At 42.3% G+C, this 22,263-nt stretch overlaps 3 protein-coding genes across 5 annotated transcripts; 2 read left to right on the plus strand and 1 right to left on the minus strand.

The window, feature by feature from the left end:
- Nucleotides 1–2,835: 2,835 nt before the first annotated feature.
- On the plus strand, nt 2,836–8,063 carry LOC112565211 (tetraspanin-14-like). The gene is made up of 7 exons (XM_025240541.1): nt 2,836–3,160; nt 4,819–5,022; nt 5,342–5,515; nt 5,823–5,960; nt 6,343–6,390; nt 7,086–7,202; nt 7,389–8,063. Exons 1-7 carry the CDS (start codon nt 3,038–3,040, stop codon nt 7,491–7,493), a joined length of 909 nt encoding a protein of 302 aa, XP_025096326.1. The 5' UTR covers nt 2,836–3,037; the 3' UTR covers nt 7,494–8,063.
- A 459-nt stretch (nt 8,064–8,522) lies between these two features.
- Nucleotides 8,523–11,183, minus strand: LOC112565210 (galactoside 2-alpha-L-fucosyltransferase 1-like). The gene is made up of 2 exons (XM_025240540.1): nt 9,998–11,183; nt 8,523–9,713 (listed from the first exon to the last, which is right to left on the minus strand). The coding sequence occupies exons 1-2, from the start codon at nt 10,388–10,390 to the stop codon at nt 8,775–8,777; spliced, it is 1,332 nt and encodes a 443-aa protein (XP_025096325.1). The 5' UTR covers nt 10,391–11,183; the 3' UTR covers nt 8,523–8,774.
- Nucleotides 11,184–12,997: 1,814 nt separating this feature from the next.
- Nucleotides 12,998–21,704, plus strand: LOC112563735. Of its 3 annotated transcripts, none has more exons than XM_025238012.1 (8): nt 12,998–13,275; nt 16,084–17,174; nt 17,662–17,850; nt 18,514–18,702; nt 19,017–19,151; nt 19,612–19,659; nt 21,070–21,186; nt 21,398–21,704. In XM_025238012.1, the coding sequence occupies exons 1-8, from the start codon at nt 13,260–13,262 to the stop codon at nt 21,485–21,487; spliced, it is 1,875 nt and encodes a 624-aa protein (XP_025093797.1). In that variant the 5' UTR covers nt 12,998–13,259; the 3' UTR covers nt 21,488–21,704. The 3 variants fall into 3 exon arrangements, with proteins under 3 accessions (XP_025093797.1, XP_025093796.1, XP_025093798.1); XM_025238011.1 differs by lacking the exon at nt 12,998–13,275 and adding an exon at nt 14,964–15,205; XM_025238013.1 differs by lacking the exon at nt 12,998–13,275 and adding an exon at nt 14,966–15,282.
- The last annotated feature ends 559 nt before the right edge of the window (nt 21,705–22,263 follow it).

The following is a 22,263-nucleotide window of genomic DNA, read 5'->3' on the forward strand; positions in this document are numbered from 1 at the left end:
TCCTCATTTATCCCTTAGGAAACAACTCTGGCTTCGTAACTATGATCCCATGAGTGTTACGAGGTTGTACTGTTGAAAGGTAACGAGGCACACCCTCGAGGTCACTAGCACACACAAACAAAAATTGTGTCACGCGCTTCAGCATGTGATAGGATCGAGGGTCAACTCTGACGTCGTTTGAGGAAGAATTAACGTGAATTAATGAAGACAGGCCTGTTGTCCTATATCTGGGAGATAGCTCGTGGCACTACGACCATCACAAGCGGATCTCCAATCTGGACAGACCAAGATGATGAGAAACGACGGAAGAATGGACGACAAACACGACAATAGATAATACCGAACAAATCGAAATCAGAAATGATTTTACTTCCTTTCTCGAATTGTCCCATAATTTTCATTTCAGTTGTAAGACTCTCACGTACATATACAACGGCTGCACAATGACATCCTTCATCGGGGATTTCCGTTATGGTAGTCGGTCTTGTAACGTCAGTGACTCACAAAGCGGAAGTTAGTTTGCTGTCGGGGTACCTTACAGGTTATCTACCCGAGTTTGTAGTTTTACCCTCGGTCAAGTACAGCATGAATACTAGCACTGACCGATATTGTCTGTTGTGCTGGCCTCGTTTCCTCTCAATCTCGGTCACCGCCGGCAACAGTTTACAGATAACGTCTGCCACACTTCTCACTTTCACTGAGGTAACACGTGAGTGCGGGATGCTTGACAGGTGCTCGCGCCGTAACAAACCTCCTTCCACGTAAAGTACAACCAGTCTCACCACTACAACATCTGTTACACTGCCCCTCCGTTGATGCCAGGTTTTTAAGTCTCATCCAGCCAAGTAATAATAATTTTTATAATAATGATAATAAGGACTTGCCTCAGTCTCAGATGTGAGTGGATGCTCGTAAATGCTGAGCAGACACAGCCGCCGAGAGCACACGACTCAAAATAGCGACGAGGAAGAAAGGACGATAATTGAAGAAAATTGCGGCGTGGCAGTCCCCGCCCAAGTGCGCTCTCTCACTCTCCCTGCGACTCCAGGGATCGATGGCACGCGCGGATGCTGCAACCAGTTCACGTGCTGTGTCGGGTGTGGGTTGCCGCACCGAGTCAGCCTCTCCAAGCTCTCCTGTGCGGGAGGGTTTATATGTGTGTGTGTCTCGCCGACGTCACCATGTCTCGCCGACGTCACCATGTCATGTTGGTGGCACGCGCCTCTCGTCGTAGGCGATCTCGATTTGTTTTTCTATTTAAAAAAAAAACCCACGGTTACAGTTTGGGAAGAGAGAATCATCCTATTGACCTGTTCTGAGAGGAGGAGGTGTGGATAACTGAGCCGATCAGAACTGGGGAAAACTGGTTGCTGTTGCTATTTTAGGAACATCTTGTGTAGAAACAGTCATCTCACAGCCGCAAGTCTTTCTCTTTCCTCTTCTCTCTATCTCACAGAGAAGTACAGGCTGTCACGAAGAAAAGACACAGGATTGTTGGCTTGTCTTGTCATCAAAGCTCCTTTTTCCCGTTATGTCACCAAGCTGTCTCTCTCACACACACCATCATTACTCATTTCACAGCTGAATATTCCATAACTTATTTTAATGCTAACATGAGAACTGGTTTGGGACTTCAACAGATGGAGTTAACCGATGATGTCCGATAACACTAAATGGACCATCCTTGACAAATCCTGCCAACAAATTGTAGATGTCTTGAAGTGAAAAGATTTATCCCGCCCTTGCCCGACGTCTGGGTGATCAAGAGAAAAATGTTTTCTTTTTATCTGCCTCCTTATCTCTTTCTCTCTCAATTGGTCACTGATGAACTAGAGGCTATCCTCTATTTTCTTTGAGCAGACTATACCTGCCTGTGACTAGATCTCGCCATAAAGAGTTTAACGACCGCCGACATTAACAGCTCTGACGTCACAGTTTATTTTTAGAGCAATCCCTTGTCTGTGATGTATGTTGTGTGCTGCAGGAACTTATCTGAGAGAAAGAGGGGGTTTGAAGAGGTGCTAAATGGAAATCCCGAGATGAATGGATGGCTCTGCTGGAACATTATCTGTGACAGAATCCGTGCTCACTGACAATAACACCCAGAACACGTCACTGACTGACAACAGTACCCAGAACACGTCACTGTCTGACTAGCACTCAGAACACGTCACTGACTGACAACAGCACCCAGAACAGGTCACTGACTAGTTCCCAGAACAGGTCACTGACTGACTAGCCCTCAGAATACGTCACTGACTGACTAGCATTCAGAACAGGTCACTGACTGACTAGCCCTCAGAATACGTCACTGACTGACTAGTACCCAGAACACGTCACTGTCTGACAACTAGTACCCAGACCACGTCACTGTCTGACAACAGCACCCAGAACAGCATCTTGGTGGCGACGACCGACAGGTGTCCCTGCATCAGCTGATGGCTGCGCTAAATTTACAAACAGTGACCTCATTATAATGCGCACTGGAGCAGGAGCTAAAAGTAGGATGTTGTCATGCTCAGTATTTTTACCTGGCCATCGACGTGTCTTTCTCCATGCGCCATGTTTTGTTTTGACAGTATTTTTCTGCGTGACAAACAGTACGAGTGGTCCCTCCCACAACGCAGCTGTGCTACCCTCCCTCTGTCTCTCTCACCCATGTATGTAATATACCTACAATCTAAATCCTAATGTATCTCTCTGTCTCTCTCTCTTAGCACGTGTTGTCAGCTCCCACGTCTGTTCCTCATTCGACAACGTAAGAAGATACATCTGAGGCAACGTCAGTTGATAACACCACGACAACGTCATCAGATAACACAACAAACGTGCGATAAAGACGACGTTTCATCACTTTCAGACATTTTCCTCTACCTACAATCTCGTCTAAAATACTTACAGCAGCCTTATAGTCTTCGCCATTGGGTAGTGTCCTGGAACTATCTTGGACGGGGTAAAACAATATAAACGGCAATTCATTTAGCCAAACACATCTTTCATCGAATACAAACAAAATACTGCGAAATCAGGACTCGTCATGTATGATAATAGAAGAATGTCACTGATCCGTCGAGCCAGTCTTCTGATCCCAAGGATAAAAAAAAATTTCGTCTGCTTGCCTCTTAAGTACATCTTGTTTTCTGCCAACTTCGCTTCGTGGGTGAGTAGATGTTTAGCCTGAGTGGGTGCAGTCTGGTATTATTTCTTTTTTTCAAGAAAAGACTCAGGACAGATTTTTCTGAAGTCTATAATAATCTGACAAACGGTTGTTGCTCCCAGACGCACATGCGCACTTGTACCAGTTTGTTCTAAGCAGGTGTGTTTAATTTATTATGAAATTGATTTCCAAAATCTCAGCTAAAAACTTGTTCTTTTCACAAGAATTGAAACGTTGTAGATCTCATCATTTTACCTGGACAGGGTTTAAAAAAAAAATCATGTCTCACTTCCCGTGACGAAAGCCGCCATGCCAGTTGGGCAGCATTAACTTATTTCCCGAAATCTGATTGGATAACGTCTTTTTAGCATATGCTAGAAGCTCTCGCATTGGCTGACGAAGAATTGATGTCAATCAACATCTGCTTTTCTTAAACTCAATTTGTTTTTACTTCACAAACCATGTTTAGTTATAAGTTAATGACAGCTCTGTTTTATGTTAAATGTTCAGCTAATAAAAGTATTAAAGCGTTTAAGAAACAAATACCAAGGTAAAGCCAGTTGAAGTTAAATACTTTATCTATTTCTCTTGTCAAATATCAGGTGACTTTATTTAATTCACTGCCATGAACATGTTCTCTCGTTAGGGCTTTATACAGAGGTGACACTACTGGGGATGGAGATCTGATAGTTGTGTATTACTGTTGTGACTCATAGTCGTGAATAATTAACCTTTTTTAGTTATTTGTTAAAAACATTATTATTTTCCGATCAATGGGTGTATCACGCTTAATTCATATGCCACATTGATTAATTTTTATTACCTAAAACTGGCTTTATGTTATACAGAATGGTTAGTGGTTATGCTCTGTTGACAGAATATGAAATTCGCTGTGTAGGGTTTATGCTTATTAAGACTAACATACTTCTCTAGTTTTCATCAAGGTCGTGAGCATCAGGCCGGATACCTATGCTGTTTATTTCTGGATTGTATTAAAAGCAGCACGTGGATGCCGGTGATTTACAATCTACAATCCTTTGTATTATTATTGCTCGAAGCATCTCCGTCGTACCGGATCGCCCACCTGTAGGGCAGAACTGACGGGGTGGAAAAATGACGGGGGAAGAGGAAGGGAGGGTTTGAAAGCTCAGCACTGTGGTTAGGGTGGTCTAGATACTAGAAATTTTGATAGCTGGAGTTTTAGACCAAAGAGCAAAACAAGACTAGAGGAAGGTGCTGCAGATTTCTTGTCTGCATCAGTATGCAGTCGACGTGTCGCCCCTCCATAAACCCTTTCAGGCCAGTGTTTGAAATCCCCTAGTGATAACTCAAGATCAGATATAGTAGACTTGCAAATATCCGTGTATGTATAATGTTAATTTATCATTGAAAGCCCCATTCTTTACGGATTGATTGGCATCATAGTTTGACTTGTCGGATGACTGTTCAAAGTTTGGCTACATGCGTGCTCGCGAACGCAAATCTGGTGAGACAGACCATGACAGTCATTACTGCTAATAGCCTAGATTTTTGTTTAAATTTTGTCACAAACCTAAACCTTATTTAAGTATTTTTGCTGATAAATGGTTCACCGAGGAAAGGGAGAGGCGCAGTATTTGTCTATTGCCAGACCTGTCAGAGAGCGTGGCACTCGCTTCCAGGTATTGGGTGTGGTCATCCTTGGCTTCGGCGTGTGGGAGCTGATGGTGTCGGAGACCATCTTCAATGGCGGACAGCTGTACAAGATCGACTATGTCATCCACTTCCTCAGTGCTGTAACTATCATCACCGGCTTCTTTCTCTTCATCATCAGCTTCACTGGGTGCATTGGAGCTTTGCGAGAGAACATTTGTCTGTTGAAATTCGTGAGTCCCTGTTTGTGTCTTCTGCTCACAATGCTTGTAATGCTATACACGACACTTCTCTATAGAAAGAGCATTCACCTTTACAGGATGACAAACGGACAAGACAAATGAACTGTCGGAAAGACATACTTTTTTCTGAATATCTTTCGACCAGTATAGACGAAAAAATCCAGTATATTACAGAATTCATTGTAGTATATGATGAATGTATCGTCGACGACGACGACGACAACGACGCTGCTGCTGCTGCTGCTGCTGCTGCTGCTGCTGCTGATGATGATGATGATGATGATGATGATGATGTCACTACTCATGGCAGTACTACAGGGCGTTGCTGATCGTGTTGATGGTGGAAGTGTCCGGTGCTGTAGCCTTGCTGGCTCTGCGTGCGTTCTTCGTTCATTTCCTTGAGTGGAGCGTGACCAAGTACCTCATCCAGAACTACGAGGAAGACAAGAATGCTAAATTCATTGTGAACGTTCTACAGCGACAAGTGTGTGAAGCACATACATATAGAAATACAAAATACCTCATCAATAACAACAAGCCACACGCATCTGTAAAACACACACACACACAATTATGAACTGAAACTTGCACAGTAACAGCAAGAAAAATAAAATCATAGGCATTAGTAACAGAATCTCATTCAAATCAGTAACAACAACTAAAATCATAATTATCACCAATAAGAACTATTACACACCAGTCACATTAACCAACAATATATATATAATAAACAGAATAAAATTGAACAAGGTCTATAATATGCAATAAGCTGACAGTCACGTGATCGACAGCTCCACTGCTGCGGCATAACATCACAAGGATTCACCGACTGGAATCTGAACGCTTACTACAACTGCTCAGATGCCAATATAAGTGTATTGAAATGCAGCGTCCCTTACACCTGTTGTAAACGGCCGGACACGATCAAGGTGAGGAAAGGATCAAAATGGTTGACTGTTTGTTTATATGCCCTCAACAGCTAAGTATAGGGTGGAGTCCTAGTCCAGACCACTCAGACCTCAGTGTAACGGAGATGACCTCTGAACCCAATGTGTTGATATTAAGACGCTTCGCTGCTGGGTCACCAGACTACCCTTAAGAGGAGAAGCATCCTTTTTTTTTTTTTTTTTTTTTTTGTCTGTGCATCTCTTTGTCTGTGTTAGTCTGTCGGCTTGTCAGATTGTCAGACTTCTTTGTAAGCATGCTAGATATGTATATCGTTCTGTACATTTGCGTACACTGCCACATTTTTGTCTTGAGAGCTGTACATGGCCGTTTGTTTCAAGATGGTCTCGTGTTCTGGGATTTCAGCACGGCGTGGCTAACATATTCTGTGGAAAAGAAGTCCTACATTACCAGGTGAGAGTTGGCGGTCTTTGCAGCACTCAGTGCATCACTCTTTCTTCCGCTTATAAATGTCTTTTCTCGACAAATGGGAACATTAGATGCATTTTACATTTACAAATATATTTATTAATTAAACTTAATATGTGTGTGAAGCTACTCATTTAGGGATTGGACATTTACCAAGAGAACAGGATGGACTGCTGAATACATCAGGACTATGACTAAAGGGAGAGCATTAAAGAAGAGCAATAAAGGGAAGTAACAGCGCAAAGCTTATTGCTTGTCAGTTACTTCCCTTCGGTTGCAATTAAAAAATGTCGCCACGTAGTTTCCTTGCTCGCTTTATTTACGTATTTATTCGATTGCGGAATTTTAGTGATTTGTAAAACGATATTAAATATATATTAATCTATAAAATATGTAAAACTAAGTAGATACTTTGTTCTTTAACCTTCTGAGAGGTATTGCATATTCGAATATCCATTAACATGCAAGGTAAACTCTGTATAATATCTAATATTTACCCAAGGTAAATTTAATTCCATAAGCCATCACATCTACTGACTAATTAAAGAGGTGAATGAAGCGATGAAGGATTATGCCGGTAGAGAGGACAGATTTGTTGAGGGGACTGGGTGAAAGTAGGCCAGGATAAGCAAGGTTCAAATCTGTTTTGGTTTCTGTTCTCATGACAACGCCCAACGAAGGCTGTGCACGCATCCTCAAAGATATTCACTGAGGGCTGTTTGTCTCGTCTCAAAACCTTTACCGTCAAAAATCTGCCAATCTTCGTCTCCATCATCTTGATTATCGTCATCATCCAGGTGAGAGACTTCGCTGGTGTGATTTTCACTGTGCAGGAGTGTGTGTGTGTGCGCGCGCGCGTGTGCGTGTGTGGTGTGGGAAAGGCTCTACATCGCCTCTAAAACTGTAGTCATTTTCTTTGTCTCCCTTTCTGACATTTTTTCCTTCTTTCTTGTTCACTACTTTCTTGCAAGATTATGTTACAGGTACTCGCCATCATCATGACCAGGCGTCTGAAGCAGCAGATTAAACAACAGATGAGACAGTGGACTGTGCGACACAAAGAGATGCCCATGCGTGCTTTTACATAGCAGTGCAGCACCGACATGTTGTTTCTCACTCACTGCCTTTTATGATGTTCACTTTATAATAACATCTGTAAAGTTACTAAATGTAATAGTACTAATAATAATTACTTATAATATCAAAATTGCTTTCTCAGATTCATTTTTATATTCATTTACTACCTATCTGCCATCCCGGACTGACAAAACTTTGACAAGTTTTTAACAGTTTATAATTTAATGAGGCGGTAATCATCCACTTATACTGTATATGGTTCAGTATATTAATGCTCTAGCCTTTTATGTTCAAATTTCATTAATTTTTGGTTTAGATTCCGATTTCACTATACTTTCTACCACTACACATATCTGAACCCCTCAGTTCTGATAGTTATGAGTATATGCTGTTGTTATTTATTATTTATTTAATGTATTTATGTTATTTAGCTTCTCCCTTATCTAAAAAAAAAAGCCATTTTTCTGGTGATTACATATCACAAGCTTACATTTTAATGGCAGCTGCTAAATATGCACTGCTAAATAAATTTTGCCTGGTTTGAATTTGTGACTAAAATAAACAAACATACAGAAAACCCATTTGAAATGCCTAGTAAATTTGAACTATCAAACGACACCTCCGAATAATTAATTTTAAAATCGTACCGAATTCGGGCGTTCGTTTTTATCAATAATTATTATTTTTGAACTGCTAATCAAACCAGTTGTTTATGTTCAAAGGCTTACTATTAGAAAGGTCAATAATATGTGCATTGATCGGAATATTGAAGGCAAAGTATTGTAAATGTCACGAGGTAGCTTTAAGCAGGACATGAACATCTCCCACAGTTAAATTCTCTAGACTAAAGCCAACAACATGCTCACATCAAGAAGACCTTTAATTAATTAAAATTAACAAAGACAAAGAGAAAGTTGGAACTCCTGGGTTAGAGAACCTCTACACAAGGGCCGAGTCAATGACCATCAGGACTGCCAGCTGTTGTCGTGAAAACTTCAAGGTACGACAAGTCAGGGTATCGAGGTTCAGTATTGCTAGAAAACATTTCGATTATATTTATTTCATTGTACTTATTGACACATTGCACACATAGTTACATCTAAACAAACAACAAAAAAGGTCTAGTTAAGTTTGTGTGTATGTGTGAATAGTTACATAATGACCCTGTGTTTATGTATCTCACGCAACATATTCGTCTTCTTTGTGGCCTGTATCTACTCCCGCTGCCTACATGTGTCTGGCCGGTAGTGGTCACGTGTCCACGCAAACTGCAGGTCCTCCACGAGTCACACTTACGCCATAGGTATCCAGCCTGGTGGAAAAAAGTCCTCCATCTTGGTGCTGTTCCAGAGAGTGCTCTTTGGGCGGTAAGGGTGATTGTAGTACACGACGTCACCCCCTGCCAGCCAGCCGGCCCACCACCCGAACGTCCCCACACTCATAATCACGTGATCACAGCTGGCAAGCGTCAGCAGGTCCACGACGGGGTCATCGGTCGAGATCTGACGGCACCTGACGCCCACATACGTCGCCTTTTTTAGTGACGCGTTTCCGCTACGACCAAAAAAAGGACCACCACCCTGGACCTGCTCACAGAGAGGTAGGATAGTGTCCTGCACATAGCTTTTGACATCCGTGGAGAAGAGGAAGGCGATGCGAGGATGCCTGGCAGCGAAGAAGCTGATGGCCCGCAGGAAGTAACCGACTGGAGGCACCCGGTAGCCGTGTTCCCGAAACCTGGCCACCCGCACGATGTCGCCATGCCGCACGTGCACTCCCACCAGAGTGACGGTACCGCCCAGCTCCTGCCGCAGGCGCGCAATGACGGCGGATACGCGCGCTGCCGTGTCGCCGTAGGCCGTCATCTGTCGCCTGACATCCGCTTCCGCCTGCGCGAAGTAGCGCCAGGACTGCATGTATTTTCTGATGAACAGGGAGCGGACCTTGGGCCGTGGTGACGTCATGTTTGGGTCGAAAGTGCAGCACTTTTTCTCCGAGACCCCGACGACCCGCTCGCCGCTGCAACGCGATCCGTCGCAGTCTACGAGAGCTTGCAAGCGGAAGTGACGCAAGAGAGGGGAGGTAGGCAGCACTACTACGGTCCTTTTAGTCAGCGCAGCGATGCCCACGGCTGAGGCGAAGGTAAACATCATGTTGCCCAGACGACCAGGTGTTCCTACACAGAGGTATGGTGCTCCGACGTCTTTCACACCTGCACGCCAAGGGGCACTCTGTGATAGAAGGAAAAAAGACTTACTTTCAAACAACCAGAAAAAGTATATTATTTTGAAGGAAAGACGTGTCAAATCATCTAAAACTCAGGTTTAAAAGTAGCGACAAAAATAATACCCGAGAGCTAAATAAAAACCTAGAATAGAGCAACACGAGGGATTCAGCAACCAGAACAATTTAACCACCAGCCCGGACTTGGCAAACCTGCTGAATACCAACACATCTTTTTGTGTTACATGTTAGGGATAGTAGTCTTAAAATGGGAGTGGAGAAATAATGTTACCTGATAGATGTGGATCCAGGATCCATTTGGCGTCTCCAAACATGTTTGATTCGTTTCGCTGTTGGGAGGAAGCCAGTCTTCAAAGTCCTGTGTCCCGACATTTTTGGTAGCCATGGTCGTAACAGAGAGATTCAATGGCAGGTAAGGACTTGGTTTGTACCTCAGAGACTTGTTGTCCATTTGGTCTTCTGCTGTCCAAGATGAAGTGGTCGTCTGTCGCCTCAACGCGAATGAGAACTTAAACGAAGAGTCTTGAATGGTGGGAACTATGCTGGCGACTTTATATTTCATTGTTACAGCCAAGGAGATAATGCTGACTACTGCCACGACTCCGAAAACATATTTAACCGGGAGCTCCGGCATGCATAGATGATGATGATGATGCTTCGCCATTCACCTGCCACTCTCACCTTGATGTCAACAGAGACTCTAGGGATTGCAGGAGAGAGACTCTGAGATAACTTTAGAATAACGATGCAATTTCTGACATCAGAAGCGCAACATTTTAAAAAACCAATAGTATGCAAAAAAAATTTTGTTCTTGCAACACAGCTTGTGGTGATCTTATAAAATACTGTTGGGGTGGTCGCTCAAAATGCCCAACATCTTCAGGCGTGCACCAAATGTTTGGGTTTTCAACTTGTCCAGAGAAGCAACATCAATTTTGCACTCACGCAAAATTTCGATTGTTAAACTTTTTTATTCAAAGGCTTATCTGAAAGTGTTTTTAACACTTTCGCGATATTCAAGCCAAAGCCTCATTAAAAATGTTTTTTTTTCACGGGTTTTTTTCTCAGGAGCAATTACCAGTCCTTCCCGAAAAAAGTCAACACAATATCTGGTCACAAACCAACATAAGCAGGCTGATTGTAAACCTGTCACCAACGCTTGAAGCTGACTTGTACACAGTGAACTATCGACTGATTTTTTTTTTTTTTTTTTCAAAGTCCTCTCAGACCCACACAACTAGATGAAAACGTAGGACAAGGAATGGTCTATCAAGACATAATCTTCGGTAGTCCAGAATGGTGCTAGCTCTTCTTCTCCCTTACTGTCCATATGTTAGTCTGCCATGCCCATGCACACAGAAGTTCAATAGCCGACATTAATAGCCTCTCTGACCTCTGTCCCTGACCCTGTCTCGTTTTCCCTCGCGTGAAATGTATGTTTTCGAGGTGTGTATTGATTGCGAAGAAAGAGCTTTAAACATATGGACAAAGAACTGCTTCTCCCCTAGACCATCTGGGATGTTTATGTCCCCTTGAAGACCCCTGAGGTCCTTGAGACTAACATGCAGCATTTAAATAAGACCTCGATTTATTTTCTTCTTGCTGTCTAGCTGTGGAGGTAATGCAGCCATGGATGTGTATGGGTGGACTGCTGTCGGTCTGCCAAGACCAACGCTTAGCATCTTGCAAAGCTCTCCGCTGTTAGTCTCGGCGAGCCTAAGCAAAGAATGCGACTAAACCGGAAGCTTTGGAGTATCATGCCTCGTTTTTATAATCAAAATCGTTTCGCGTGCCACCTTGGGCACGCGTGCCATAGGTTCGCCATCTCTGTTCTAGATAGTCTTTGAACCAACTAAAAAGTCAAAAATCTTGTGCAGGACTATAATTTAAGTAATTATACACCGCTCTTTTACAATTATATACTATGGATGTATATAAAGTTCATAAAATTATACATATAACATGAAAACGTGAAGATCAGAACACATGTCTGTAAGGAACATATATATGTGTGGAAGCGCGTGTACATATATTTGAAAACGTGCGTACGTGCATGTGTTTGTGTGTGTGTGTACTCGAGCGCTATCAACTCGAATTATTTGGATTGCCGTCACTTGTCTCTGCATTTGATTATGGACACGGCTCACCAGCCAAAATTAATTATTTCACACAGCTTGACATAGTAACCTCTCCAATACTCATTCTAACGATTCCCACGTTCGTATCCCCTGGTGTGTTAATTCAAAAAGTATGTGGTGTGTTTGTTTGTGTGTGTCTGTGAGAAAGAGTGTATGCGTGCGTGTGTGTGTGTGTGCGTGTGTGTGTGTGAGTGCGTGCGTGCGTGTGTGTGTGTGTGTGTGTGTGTGTGTGTGTGTGTGTGTGTGTGTGTGTGTGTGTGTGTGCATTATTTAGTGTGTTGGTGCCAGCCTGGGTATGTTCTTGACTCAGTCTGGCAGACTTTCCTATGTTATTAAAAGGCCAGATGTGTGGAACAATGATCGCTTAGTGACAGGGGCAAAGTGGACGAGGGTTTTTCGGTCTCCCTACGATACCCGGTCCTGCAGCTTTCGCAATCCACAGAAATCATTTTCACGCGGAAGAGGGTGTTTGGGGAGGGGGCTCATGCTCGATCTGATAACAGTCGTTATCAAATTATCAGGAAGCCACAAATCGGTGCCAGGACGTGTTTGCAGAAATCTAGTGGGAGTTTTTTTCTCCCTCTCTCTCTCTGTCAGATCGTCCACTCTGTCAGGCCAGACATTCACTTGTGCCCTTCAGGTCCATGCATTCAAAAGGCTGTACAACTGAGTGTCCTGCAGTTGAGTGCATCCAGCAAACCGCTGACGTGATATACTCTGTGGGTCCAGGTATCCACCACGTTGTACGACATCGTTCCGCCTGAATTCACATATCAGCGCGTCACGTGATTTCTAAAGAAGGGTGACTCTAGAAAGGGACTGGTGCCGCTACCTGGATTTTATGTTCGACCACACTTTAAAAAAAAAAAGTGATCAAAGGTTACAGAAACAGATAAAATTAAAAAAAATAAGGAAGTAATAAAAAATATATTGAAAATTTGTATAACTGTGTAACTAGCTATACTGATCTCACAACAGGAAACAAATCTAAACAGACGCAAAAAGATTGGAGATTAGAACGATGATAAAAATATAAAGATGAATAAAATTTCTTTCAGTATTTAAGTTTTAACGTCAGTGAATATTTAAGAAAAAAAATCGTGAACATTTTAAGTTTTGACAAAAAATCAGGACGTTTCCACAGGTAACTGTTCTTCTGGGATTGCAAAAGACAGGTTAGTACAACAAATCTATTCTGTCGCTCCCATACTCTAAGTACTTGAGAGTTATCGGACATTATCAGAGAGTTGTTGAGAGTTGTCGGACATTATCGGAGAGTTGTCGAGAGTTATCGGACATTATCGAAGAGTTGTCGAGAGTTGTCGGACATCCTAGACTGGTGAAGAGGAAGGGGCCTCGCAACTTCTGGGCCCAACATCAACAGTTATAGTGACCATGGTGACCAGGGAACGTAAGTATAAGCTAAATCTACGCACTACTTGATGTGCACTGTACTCTTCCATGTCATTCTTTTGTCATTCGTTCTTTTTTGTCTTTCGTGTGTTGTTTTCAGGAGCGTTGAAAATAGCTATGGAATCAGAACCAGAATCAGAATCACTTTATTGAATAGGCCATCGGGCTGTTTCAAGGGGAAACATAACAAAACCATTAAAGGTATATACACATAAACTGTATAGTATGCAGCAGGATTGTCATCAACATGAAGATATTTATATTTTAGCAAAAGCTACACGGTTACATTTATAGGAAATATACCAAGTAGCATGATAAATTTACAGAAAATACGAGTACAAAGAGAATCCACAGAGAAATCCGATATTTTAGGGACTTGTCCCTCCGGTGTAATGCTTCGTAGACAAATATGGGACGTGAATATCACGTGATCTCAGACATGATGTGTTACACGCAGTAAAACATGACACATGACTTCAGTCACGATAAGGATATAATCCACAGTCTGGGAAGTGGTTTACTGAATTATCTTGGATGTGATATGATGTGAAACCTGAGTATGACCGGAACAATATCTGAGACCTTATAAGAACTGTATGCATGCTGAGAAATGATGCAGGCATATAGACAGGATCTCCCAGAGCTGCCTTCCGGGACTATTGTTCCAAACTTTTCTCTTCATCTTCATCATTTAACTTCAGCCTCTCTTGGTTTTCACATTTGCATATCGCATTACTTTTCTTTTTCCGACATAACACCTTTTTTATTTCTTTTTTCAAAATTGTTATTTGCATTTCTTTGATGTCTAATTTCTGTATTTGAAGTGACGAAGTGTGACAGAAGAACACGCTCAGAAAAAAGTTGCTCTCGTTTACAACAAATATGCATTTTGCTACAGTCATGCAAGCAGCAAACATCATCTCCGAATCAGTAATCGCTGGCATCAGTTGCAAAACTCGCCTCTCGTGTTCTCTGTTGCCAGACTCTGGTTCAGAGGTTAAACGCCGCTCGCGTTCCGATGTGATGACGACACGAGGACAAGCATAAGAACAGCAGTGACAAGGGATAGTTGCATCAAATATTTATAATTTGAAACACTTTGATGCTTTAAATCTAGTTAGATAATCAGTTTCGTAGAAACAACGTGCACAACACAATCTGAGGACTGTTATTAAACAAGATTAAACTTGCGTAGTTGACTTGTACTGAAAAAAGCAGTAAAATATTATCTATATTTCCTCTATCTGAAACAGTCAACAATAATAGAATGACGATATTCTAGATTTTAAGATTATGATCTGAACTTTAATCCCTAAAACTCCCCCTGCCTGACCCTAACCCTTATGTTAATGTATGCAGTCACCCTTAATTACAATGCACCCATCTAGCTCGCCAAAACACACAAACACTCCCTGGACCAACAAACAAACAAGACAGAAAACTTGAAAGTGTATACGAAAAGCGTCAAACCCATGAATTTAGAAAGAAGCTGCTTTTTTGTTGTTGTTTTTTTTTTGACTGTTGTACAGCAACTTTACACCAAAAAAAGAGCTAAAGTAAAGGTGTATACATATATAGTTATATATTTATCAGTATGCCTCCCAAATGGGTGGGGAAATGAGTCACATTCAGAACATGTGTTCCGGTAGTTTCGCTCGCTCTGCCATGCAAGTAACTAGTGCTCACTGTTTGCTGGGCCCTGACAGCAATTAAGACCGAGAGGAAATTGTGTTGACTCGTATGCACACAAAAGCGCCAGAGGGGGACGTGTATACAACGGTCTCGATGCTCCGGGGGCCGTTGTGGTAGTAGTACCACCGATGTCAGCACCAGATCAAATAAGTGGTCGGCTCTGTGGGCGGACGTGTACAGAACTGTGCTGGACGAGACCTAGCATCCTCTGATGTATCAATCTCTGTGTTTTCTGGGTACGAATTTTGTAGTTCAGCAAAGACACCCCTACCCACCCGTCCTCCTTCCATCCACCCAGACACTAGACATCTCGGTAAGTCATGTTTTTGTAAGTTCACGAACGTGCAGATCAAATGTGTCGGAATTTCTATCAAACATTTGAAATGTTAGCTCGAGTTAGCCCTAATCTCTCATGAACTCGTTTGTAATTTGTTTTTGGAGATCAGGGAATTAACTTGAAGGATGAAAAGCTGCTCTGTAGTCAACAAGGGTTAAACGAGGGTCTTTGTCGGGTATATGTTGCTGGTTTTAGAGATTACTCTAGAAGTTCAAGCAATAAACAGGCAGGTTTAAACAAAAACGCACGTTGACCTAAATGTGGTATGAAATCACAAATGGAAGGAAACAGCCATAGGTAAAAAAAATATCATATTTACTCTTTTTAATTACGAAAACAATGAGCTTTGTCTTTAGTTCCCGATTTTGTCTCGGGAAAAAGATTTGCTCTTGCTTTGCAACTACCAGGGCTGCCAAGACCCAGCATGGCCCCGGGGCAGACGACCTCTATGGACCCTTGTAATTATAATAGTAAATTAGTTTTCCACTATATAACAACATGTTTACGATTCGATTGTCAATATCTACATTTTCATTCAGTAACGTAATATAGACTTTAAACATGTGCAGTAGTATCTACATGACTACTTGAGCAGAGTTGTTTACAAAATGCCAAAATTACGCAGAGGTCTCTTCGATGGATTCACTTCAAGAGTGACTTAAATTGTCTGACTCACACCAAGTCATACTCACTACTATCATTCACGAGATTCTAATTTTTAAAAGTACTTATTTTAAAAACAAAATTAAACGTTGACGTGTTTAATTTGTTGTTTAGGCCACTTTGCACGAGCGCCTTTGGCAAGACTTGATGATGAGCCGGAAGTGGAGATTCACTCTGTAACCACACTCTGTTCAGCAACCCCATATCCGCTTACACTGGTCGACATCGGGGAGCATGGTGTGAAGATGCTTTCCGATTTTCAAGATGATGATCTTTCGCGAAAAGAACAGCTTTTGTGTAAAACTGGAAACGAGAAGAAACAGACCTTCGCTCTCTCAGCCAACCAACCAACGTGTTGTCTTCTCTTGGGAAATAAATCGGAAGTTTTGGTCAAGCAAGTCAATGCTGGGGAAACATCTGCCAGGGAGGCTACAGAAGCGTTGCTCAGCAGCAAACCGTCTCCATGGAGACCAGAAGAGGGAATCACCGATGAAAACAAAGCAAACAATGCTCTTGGCGAAAGGGGTGTTAGTGTCCCTGGTTCTGAAAGTGCTGGCGGAACAAACGGTGGCGAGCCGGTGGAATCAGAGCTGTTGTTTGTGGATGAGGAATATTTGTTCGACAATTGGAGAGTGCGCGAAACAATGAAAACCAATATGAACAGCCCAGAAATCCTGCAGAAGTCTGTGGAAACGGAACAGTTTACCCTCGAGAAGCCGCCCAAAACTGAGCATGTTCAGGTCAAACAAAAATTGGAATATCCAGAACTTGTGGGCAGTACTTCTAATAATTGCAACAAGAATTTGTCACAGAGGGTAAAAATTAATTCCACCACCGATTCCGCTGCTTCTGTAAGTGCAAACACCTGCAATGAATTAGAAGACAAAGGACCTGATTACACTGATCCCGTCCTTCAGAGAATGACATCAGCCAAAGAAGCGCAGAAATCATCTGACGGGGCTAGTGGACATACGAACAGCGATGAACAGTGTCAAAGTCGTGTTTGTGAAGACCTTCAGAAACCTGAATACAGAAAGACACAATGGGAAGAAGGGTTGAAGGTCAAGGATGCGACACATGCCGTTCCCTGCTTTGTTGTTCGTCGCCATCGCAACAGAAGACCGTGGCGATGGCGGCTGACTCGTAAACGGCTGATGTCCTTCATCTTCAAGTACTGTCTGTTTGTCATCAACTTCTTTTTCTGGGTGAGTACCTATTGCCTGATGGTCATCAGCTTCCTCTTCTGGGTGAGTAAATACTACTTGAATGTCGTCAACGTCGTTTTATGAATAAAACTGTTTTCTAAAAAAGCAGAAATATTTATCTCTGAAGGAAAAGTTTCCTTGATGTTAGAAAAGAAAACAATTTAAATCCAGGATAACTATAAATATTTGGAAACGGATTTAAAGACTAATAAACATCCCCTAAGAAACTGTGGTGTTGATGGGACAACGGAGCTGAAGGGGGCCTAGTGTCAGGGAGACAGTGTTGTGCGGGGCCCTGGTATTAGAGGAAATAATTATGGTTTCAGATGGACCCTGGCAGGGTGTCAAGGAAAACTTTTTGCGGAAGATCGTAAGAGGTTAGATGTGACTATTACACATCATTGCTGAATGGGCAAGAACCATGCCGGTGCTTACCATGCTGTTTATTAGCTGGTCAGGCACTCAACGTCCTGTTCTCTGTCTCCAGGTAACCAGTGTAGTTGCCATTGTGATAGGTGCGTGGGTGCTGAAGGAGCGAGGCCAGCTGGTGCGAGACTCAGCCTCGTTCTACCTCGATCCCAGCGCCATGTTGTGTTCTGTCGGCGCCGTCGCCTTTCTTGTTGCCTTCGTCGGCTGCTTGGGGGCACTACGGGAGAACATCTGTTTGCTGAAGACAGTAAGTAGGTTTGGTCTCTACGCAAGGTGCATTTTCATCTTCGATGACCTTTTTGTAAGTCTAGAGAGATGGGGTGGATGGAGAAGTCCATTTAGGCACTATACAAACCCACATCATTTGTCCGATCTTGAAAAAAGCTGGCAGGACTGCTCAGATGGTCCAGATGGTCGTACTAACAACAGTACTTGGCTCAATGTACCACCGACCGTTTCCAAGAAGGGGAAAACATTGCTCCGACTCTCGTGCAATTCTCTTTCTCGTCTGTTCTTTCGCCATCTTTCTATCTCGTAGGGTACCATCCAAAAATGCGTTTTGGCTGCGCAGTACTTTAAAAAAGCTAAAAATGACTGACACTAATCGGCCATTATTTGCCTCGGTCCGGTTACAATAGATTCCAACCAAGACATTGAACGTTACAGTTTATTTATAACAAAAGATTTTGTTTCAAGAGGAAATCGTAATCAACTGTTTTTGTTTTAAATCTCTTTTCAGAAACACAGCTAATAAAATTTTCCAACCAAAACAGCAAAATATTTTTTAATTTAAGGAAACCTACAGCCACGCGTGATATCAGCAACAATAACCTTCCACCTTCCTTATTGTCCCTCTGAAGTAGAACAGGTGTGCCTGACTATAGCAGGTAAAAGCAAGTATATCTGATAGTTTCAGGTGAGCATGATCGTTGTGTTGCTGTTCGAAGCGACCATCGGGGCCGTGGTTTTCATCTTTTACGCCATGCCGCAAGTAAGACAACATATCAAGGCTGGAGCAGAGGGAGTAATAAAGATGGCCGTCAGGCTCTACCATGACGACGTCGAACTTCAACTGTGGATCGACTTGATACAGAAAGAGGTAGTGGTGGTTTGACGACGACGACGACGACGACGACGGACGACGACGGACGATGGACGGACGATGGATGGATGATGGATGATTGATGATGATTGAATAAGAGAAGGAAATGACGGAACAAAGGTAGTGAGGACAGAATAGAGGAAAGATAATTTCTATAATAATACTCATTTTCTTACCAAAGTCCAAAATGCCTGTTTGCGCTCTTAGACTAACAACATGGGATAGCATTTTGATAGTTTCGAAAAACTTTTAAATTTGTTTGAGGGTCTTCGTGCAAGGTGTTAAGTGATCAATGGTCTGTCACTCGGCAGCTAAAATGTTGCGGGGCGAGCAACACAGACGCCGGATACCTGGACTGGAAAGAGAATCCGTACTTCAACTGCACGCCGTATAACCCCAGCGTAGAGCGCTGTGCTGTGCCGCGGTCCTGCTGCATCATTGAACGGGTGGGTGGTCAATATTTGCCCTCTTCGTTCTGTGTATATGGTTCGTCGTTGATTTCAATCCGTAGGCGAAAGAAAGGTGAATGAAACTATAGGTGTTTATATACATTTTTACAGTAAGCATTCAACAAGTGCAAGCATAATAATAGAAATACAACGGATGTTACTACAAATAAATTAAGCAGGTTTTATTTATTTGAAACAAATATGTGCAATTCCACCATTGATTATGGATGTCATTTGGATCACTGCTTGCTATTTCTTTCCACCATCAATTGGTGCAGCTTACCTTGTAGTGTTGTGGTGTACATCAAGAATCACCCATAACTGTTTGCTGGCTTTCTTTCCTTTTTCTTCTTTCTGTGTGTGTGTGTGTGCGAGCGCACGTGAGTGGAAGTGTGCCAAAAGCAAATTTCTACAGCTTATAAAAGCTTACTTGAATAAGACAGTTGCTTTGTTACAGGGAGACTACATTAACGATATGTGTGGGTTCGACACAACAAATAAAGAGGTGCGTCCCAGCTAATTATGGTTTCTAAAATTGTTTACTAATAATACAGCAATATATATTAAGTTCCAGTGCAATTACAAACATCTTAGCAAAAGCATGCTGCTGCTGTTGATGATGATGATTTGTGTAGCGCAGAACCACGCTCATAAAAGAGCACTATTTCAACGTTTGATACAAAAACTAGGTTAATATAGTACATAAATAAATAAAAATGTGGGTAACGAAGGTTGTTTTTTTTTTCATAACTCGCAAAAGATGAAGTAAACTGGTAGTGAATGGGAAAGTATCCGATACATACGGTACCGGGAATGGAAGTAGCGGGAAGGGAGAAGCGGATTTCTAGGCTTAGAGCATCGCACTCGGTGATTCAGTACCTGCGTTGGGCAATTTATTTCCACCCGCTGAACCTGACTCCGTAGATAGCTGGGGAAGGTAAAACAGCGAGAGAGATAAGTACTTCCATCACAAAAAGCTAACACGACAAAAAACCCAGTGAGGGCTCTCACAGCTCACTCCCCTAAGACCTCAAGTTTAGGGACTACCTTTACATAAATTGCATATTTACACACATACGTACACACACACACATACGTACACACACACACACACACACACATACACACACGTGCATACCGCCGCGTGACAATCAATCGCACTCACACCATTAAAATGCGCGCTCGGAGCAATCATTCTCATGATCGATTCCCAGCGCCACCTGTTTTCGATGTCTGCCAGTCAGCAACTGCTCGGTGGAGGAAGTTTAAAGCCATCGTTGCTAGTGTTACGTATATACTCGTTTTTGTCTGTGTGACAAATAAAACGACGAACAAGGTGGAAGAGGACAACTACTGACAGCGTTGACGGCTTCCCCAACTTCTTAACAACCACCACTGTCCATGGTATTGATCAACCAGACCTTATCCTCACAGGATCCAGGGATTGTTTTCTTTTGGACCTGACTAGGCAAACATGCAGACAATTCTGGTTTGAAGTATATTCCACGATAGCAGATCTAGTGATCGGAGTGATAACAGTTGTAGCTAAAAATGTATTGGTATTAGTGGCCGGGTACTAATAATGGGATACAAGTTGATTCTAAGATGCAAATGTGGGCTAAAGCCGTCTTTGGACCGGCCCGTCTGCCAAAATGTGATGCATTTCTCTATTTTTTATTCAGTCTAGGTTAATTTGATTGAAATTTAATTTATCAAGTACAACAGCGTTAGAAATCGGCGGTCCGTAACATTGTAACACAGACATTCCATATGGTACATGTCTTAACGATAGTACTCTGTATTCTTCAACATTGAAGAGTGATATTATGATTTATGTATATACAAAATCGTCATTAGAAATGATCAAATCTGCGTTGTTGCTTTGTTTTGCGCACGCGAATGCTTGCGACTGAAGTGGAATCAAGTATTCGATCGCATTTACACGCAAGGCTGCATGAAGGGTCTGGGACTGTGGCTGTCCGCCCACGAAGTCGCCATTGGAGCCATCTCCCTCGCAATCATATCGCCCCAGGTTAGACATCGTTCAGTATACCTTCAACAGTATTCCACCAGTGGACACAAGCACTTAAGCCAATCAGTACAATATTTGCTTAGTTCTGTTTAGGACAACTGGTCAGAAGTGTGGTGCCCCACTCCTCTGTATAAGCTAGAATAGTGAAAAGCTCAATGTTTGCAAAACATGTGATGATGTCTGATGCCTTCGCTGACCTGATATTTTGCAGATCATTTGCATCATCCTTGCCCGACAGCTGATGAAGCACATTCGTGAGCAGCGCGCTCGCTGGCACAAACTAAACAAGACAGAACAGTAATGGAGGTGTTTCGCCCACGTCGGGACATGTTTAGCCACTATTTTTTTTACAACTGTCATACATGGAAATGACAGTAGAAATGATCAACACTAATGGATTTTATCTATGCTTATCATCCTTAATCTATGCTTCCATTTTTTTCCTCCCCAGATGTTTTTGAGGACTGGCTAAATCACATTACATGGGATAATGTCATATTAAAAGCTGTTTACCCTTGTTTGTTTTCTTTTGCTTTTGTATTGAAGAGTCTGATCTCAATAATTCTTTTCTCTTTTACTGTCACTGAATTTCTAACAAAAGCTAGTTAGCAAGCAAAAGGTGTAGGTCTCTACCCTTTCAGCTATTGGGGAGTGAGACATAGATTTGCACTAAAGGTTGGAGATGCCTTTATCCTCGACTCGGTCAACATAGCATGATCATTTCAGTTGTCAGGGACACCACCAACTTCAGAAAGAATAATTCTGACACTTCCACTAAGGAATTTCAAACCAAAAAATTACACTGGTTAATGTGGCCAGTCTAATGGAAAGCAAAAATGTCATCCACATAAAAACTGCCAGTGCCATATAGTTTTTGTTTTTTAAACTTTCCGTTGAAGAGAAACTTGATGGGAAAAACTATATATAATTACTGATTTACATCCTTATAAATCAAATGTTAGCTGGATGATATATGATGACTGGTAAGATTATTGTCTTTGTCAAATGATGTAAGACATACACGCGACTTTGCAAAATTTCTTATCCCAACTCTCACACACAGATCTTGGTAAAACA

The sequence above is a fragment of the Pomacea canaliculata genome, linkage group LG5 (assembly GCF_003073045.1).
Source record: "Pomacea canaliculata isolate SZHN2017 linkage group LG5, ASM307304v1, whole genome shotgun sequence".
NCBI lineage: Eukaryota > Metazoa > Mollusca > Gastropoda > Architaenioglossa > Ampullariidae > Pomacea > Pomacea canaliculata.

What these genes read in the sequence shown, in the direction of transcription:
- LOC112565211 (XM_025240541.1), top strand. Translation starts at nt 3,038, where the DNA reads ATGTATGATAATAGAAGAATGTCACTGATCCGTCGAGCCAGTCTTCTG. An exon ending in TGAACGTTCTACAGCGACAA is followed by an intron (nt 5,516 to 5,822) that starts GTGTGTGAAGCA and finishes CGTGATCGACAG; the next exon opens with CTCCACTGCTGCGGCATAAC. An exon ending in TGATTATCGTCATCATCCAG is followed by an intron (nt 7,203 to 7,388) that starts GTGAGAGACTTC and finishes ATTATGTTACAG; the next exon opens with GTACTCGCCATCATCATGAC.
- LOC112565210 (XM_025240540.1), bottom strand. Translation starts at nt 10,390, where the DNA reads ATGGCGAAGCATCATCATCATCATCTATGCATGCCGGAGCTCCCGGTT. An exon ending in CCTGGATCCACATCTATCAG is followed by an intron (nt 9,714 to 9,997) that starts GTAACATTATTT and finishes CTTCTATCACAG; the next exon opens with AGTGCCCCTTGGCGTGCAGG.
- LOC112563735 (XM_025238011.1), top strand. Translation starts at nt 15,181, where the DNA reads ATGTATCAATCTCTGTGTTTTCTGG. An exon ending in TCAATCTCTGTGTTTTCTGG is followed by an intron (nt 15,206 to 16,083) that starts GTACGAATTTTG and finishes TTTGTTGTTTAG; the next exon opens with GCCACTTTGCACGAGCGCCT. An exon ending in TCGACACAACAAATAAAGAG is followed by an intron (nt 19,660 to 21,069) that starts GTGCGTCCCAGC and finishes TTGCGACTGAAG; the next exon opens with TGGAATCAAGTATTCGATCG.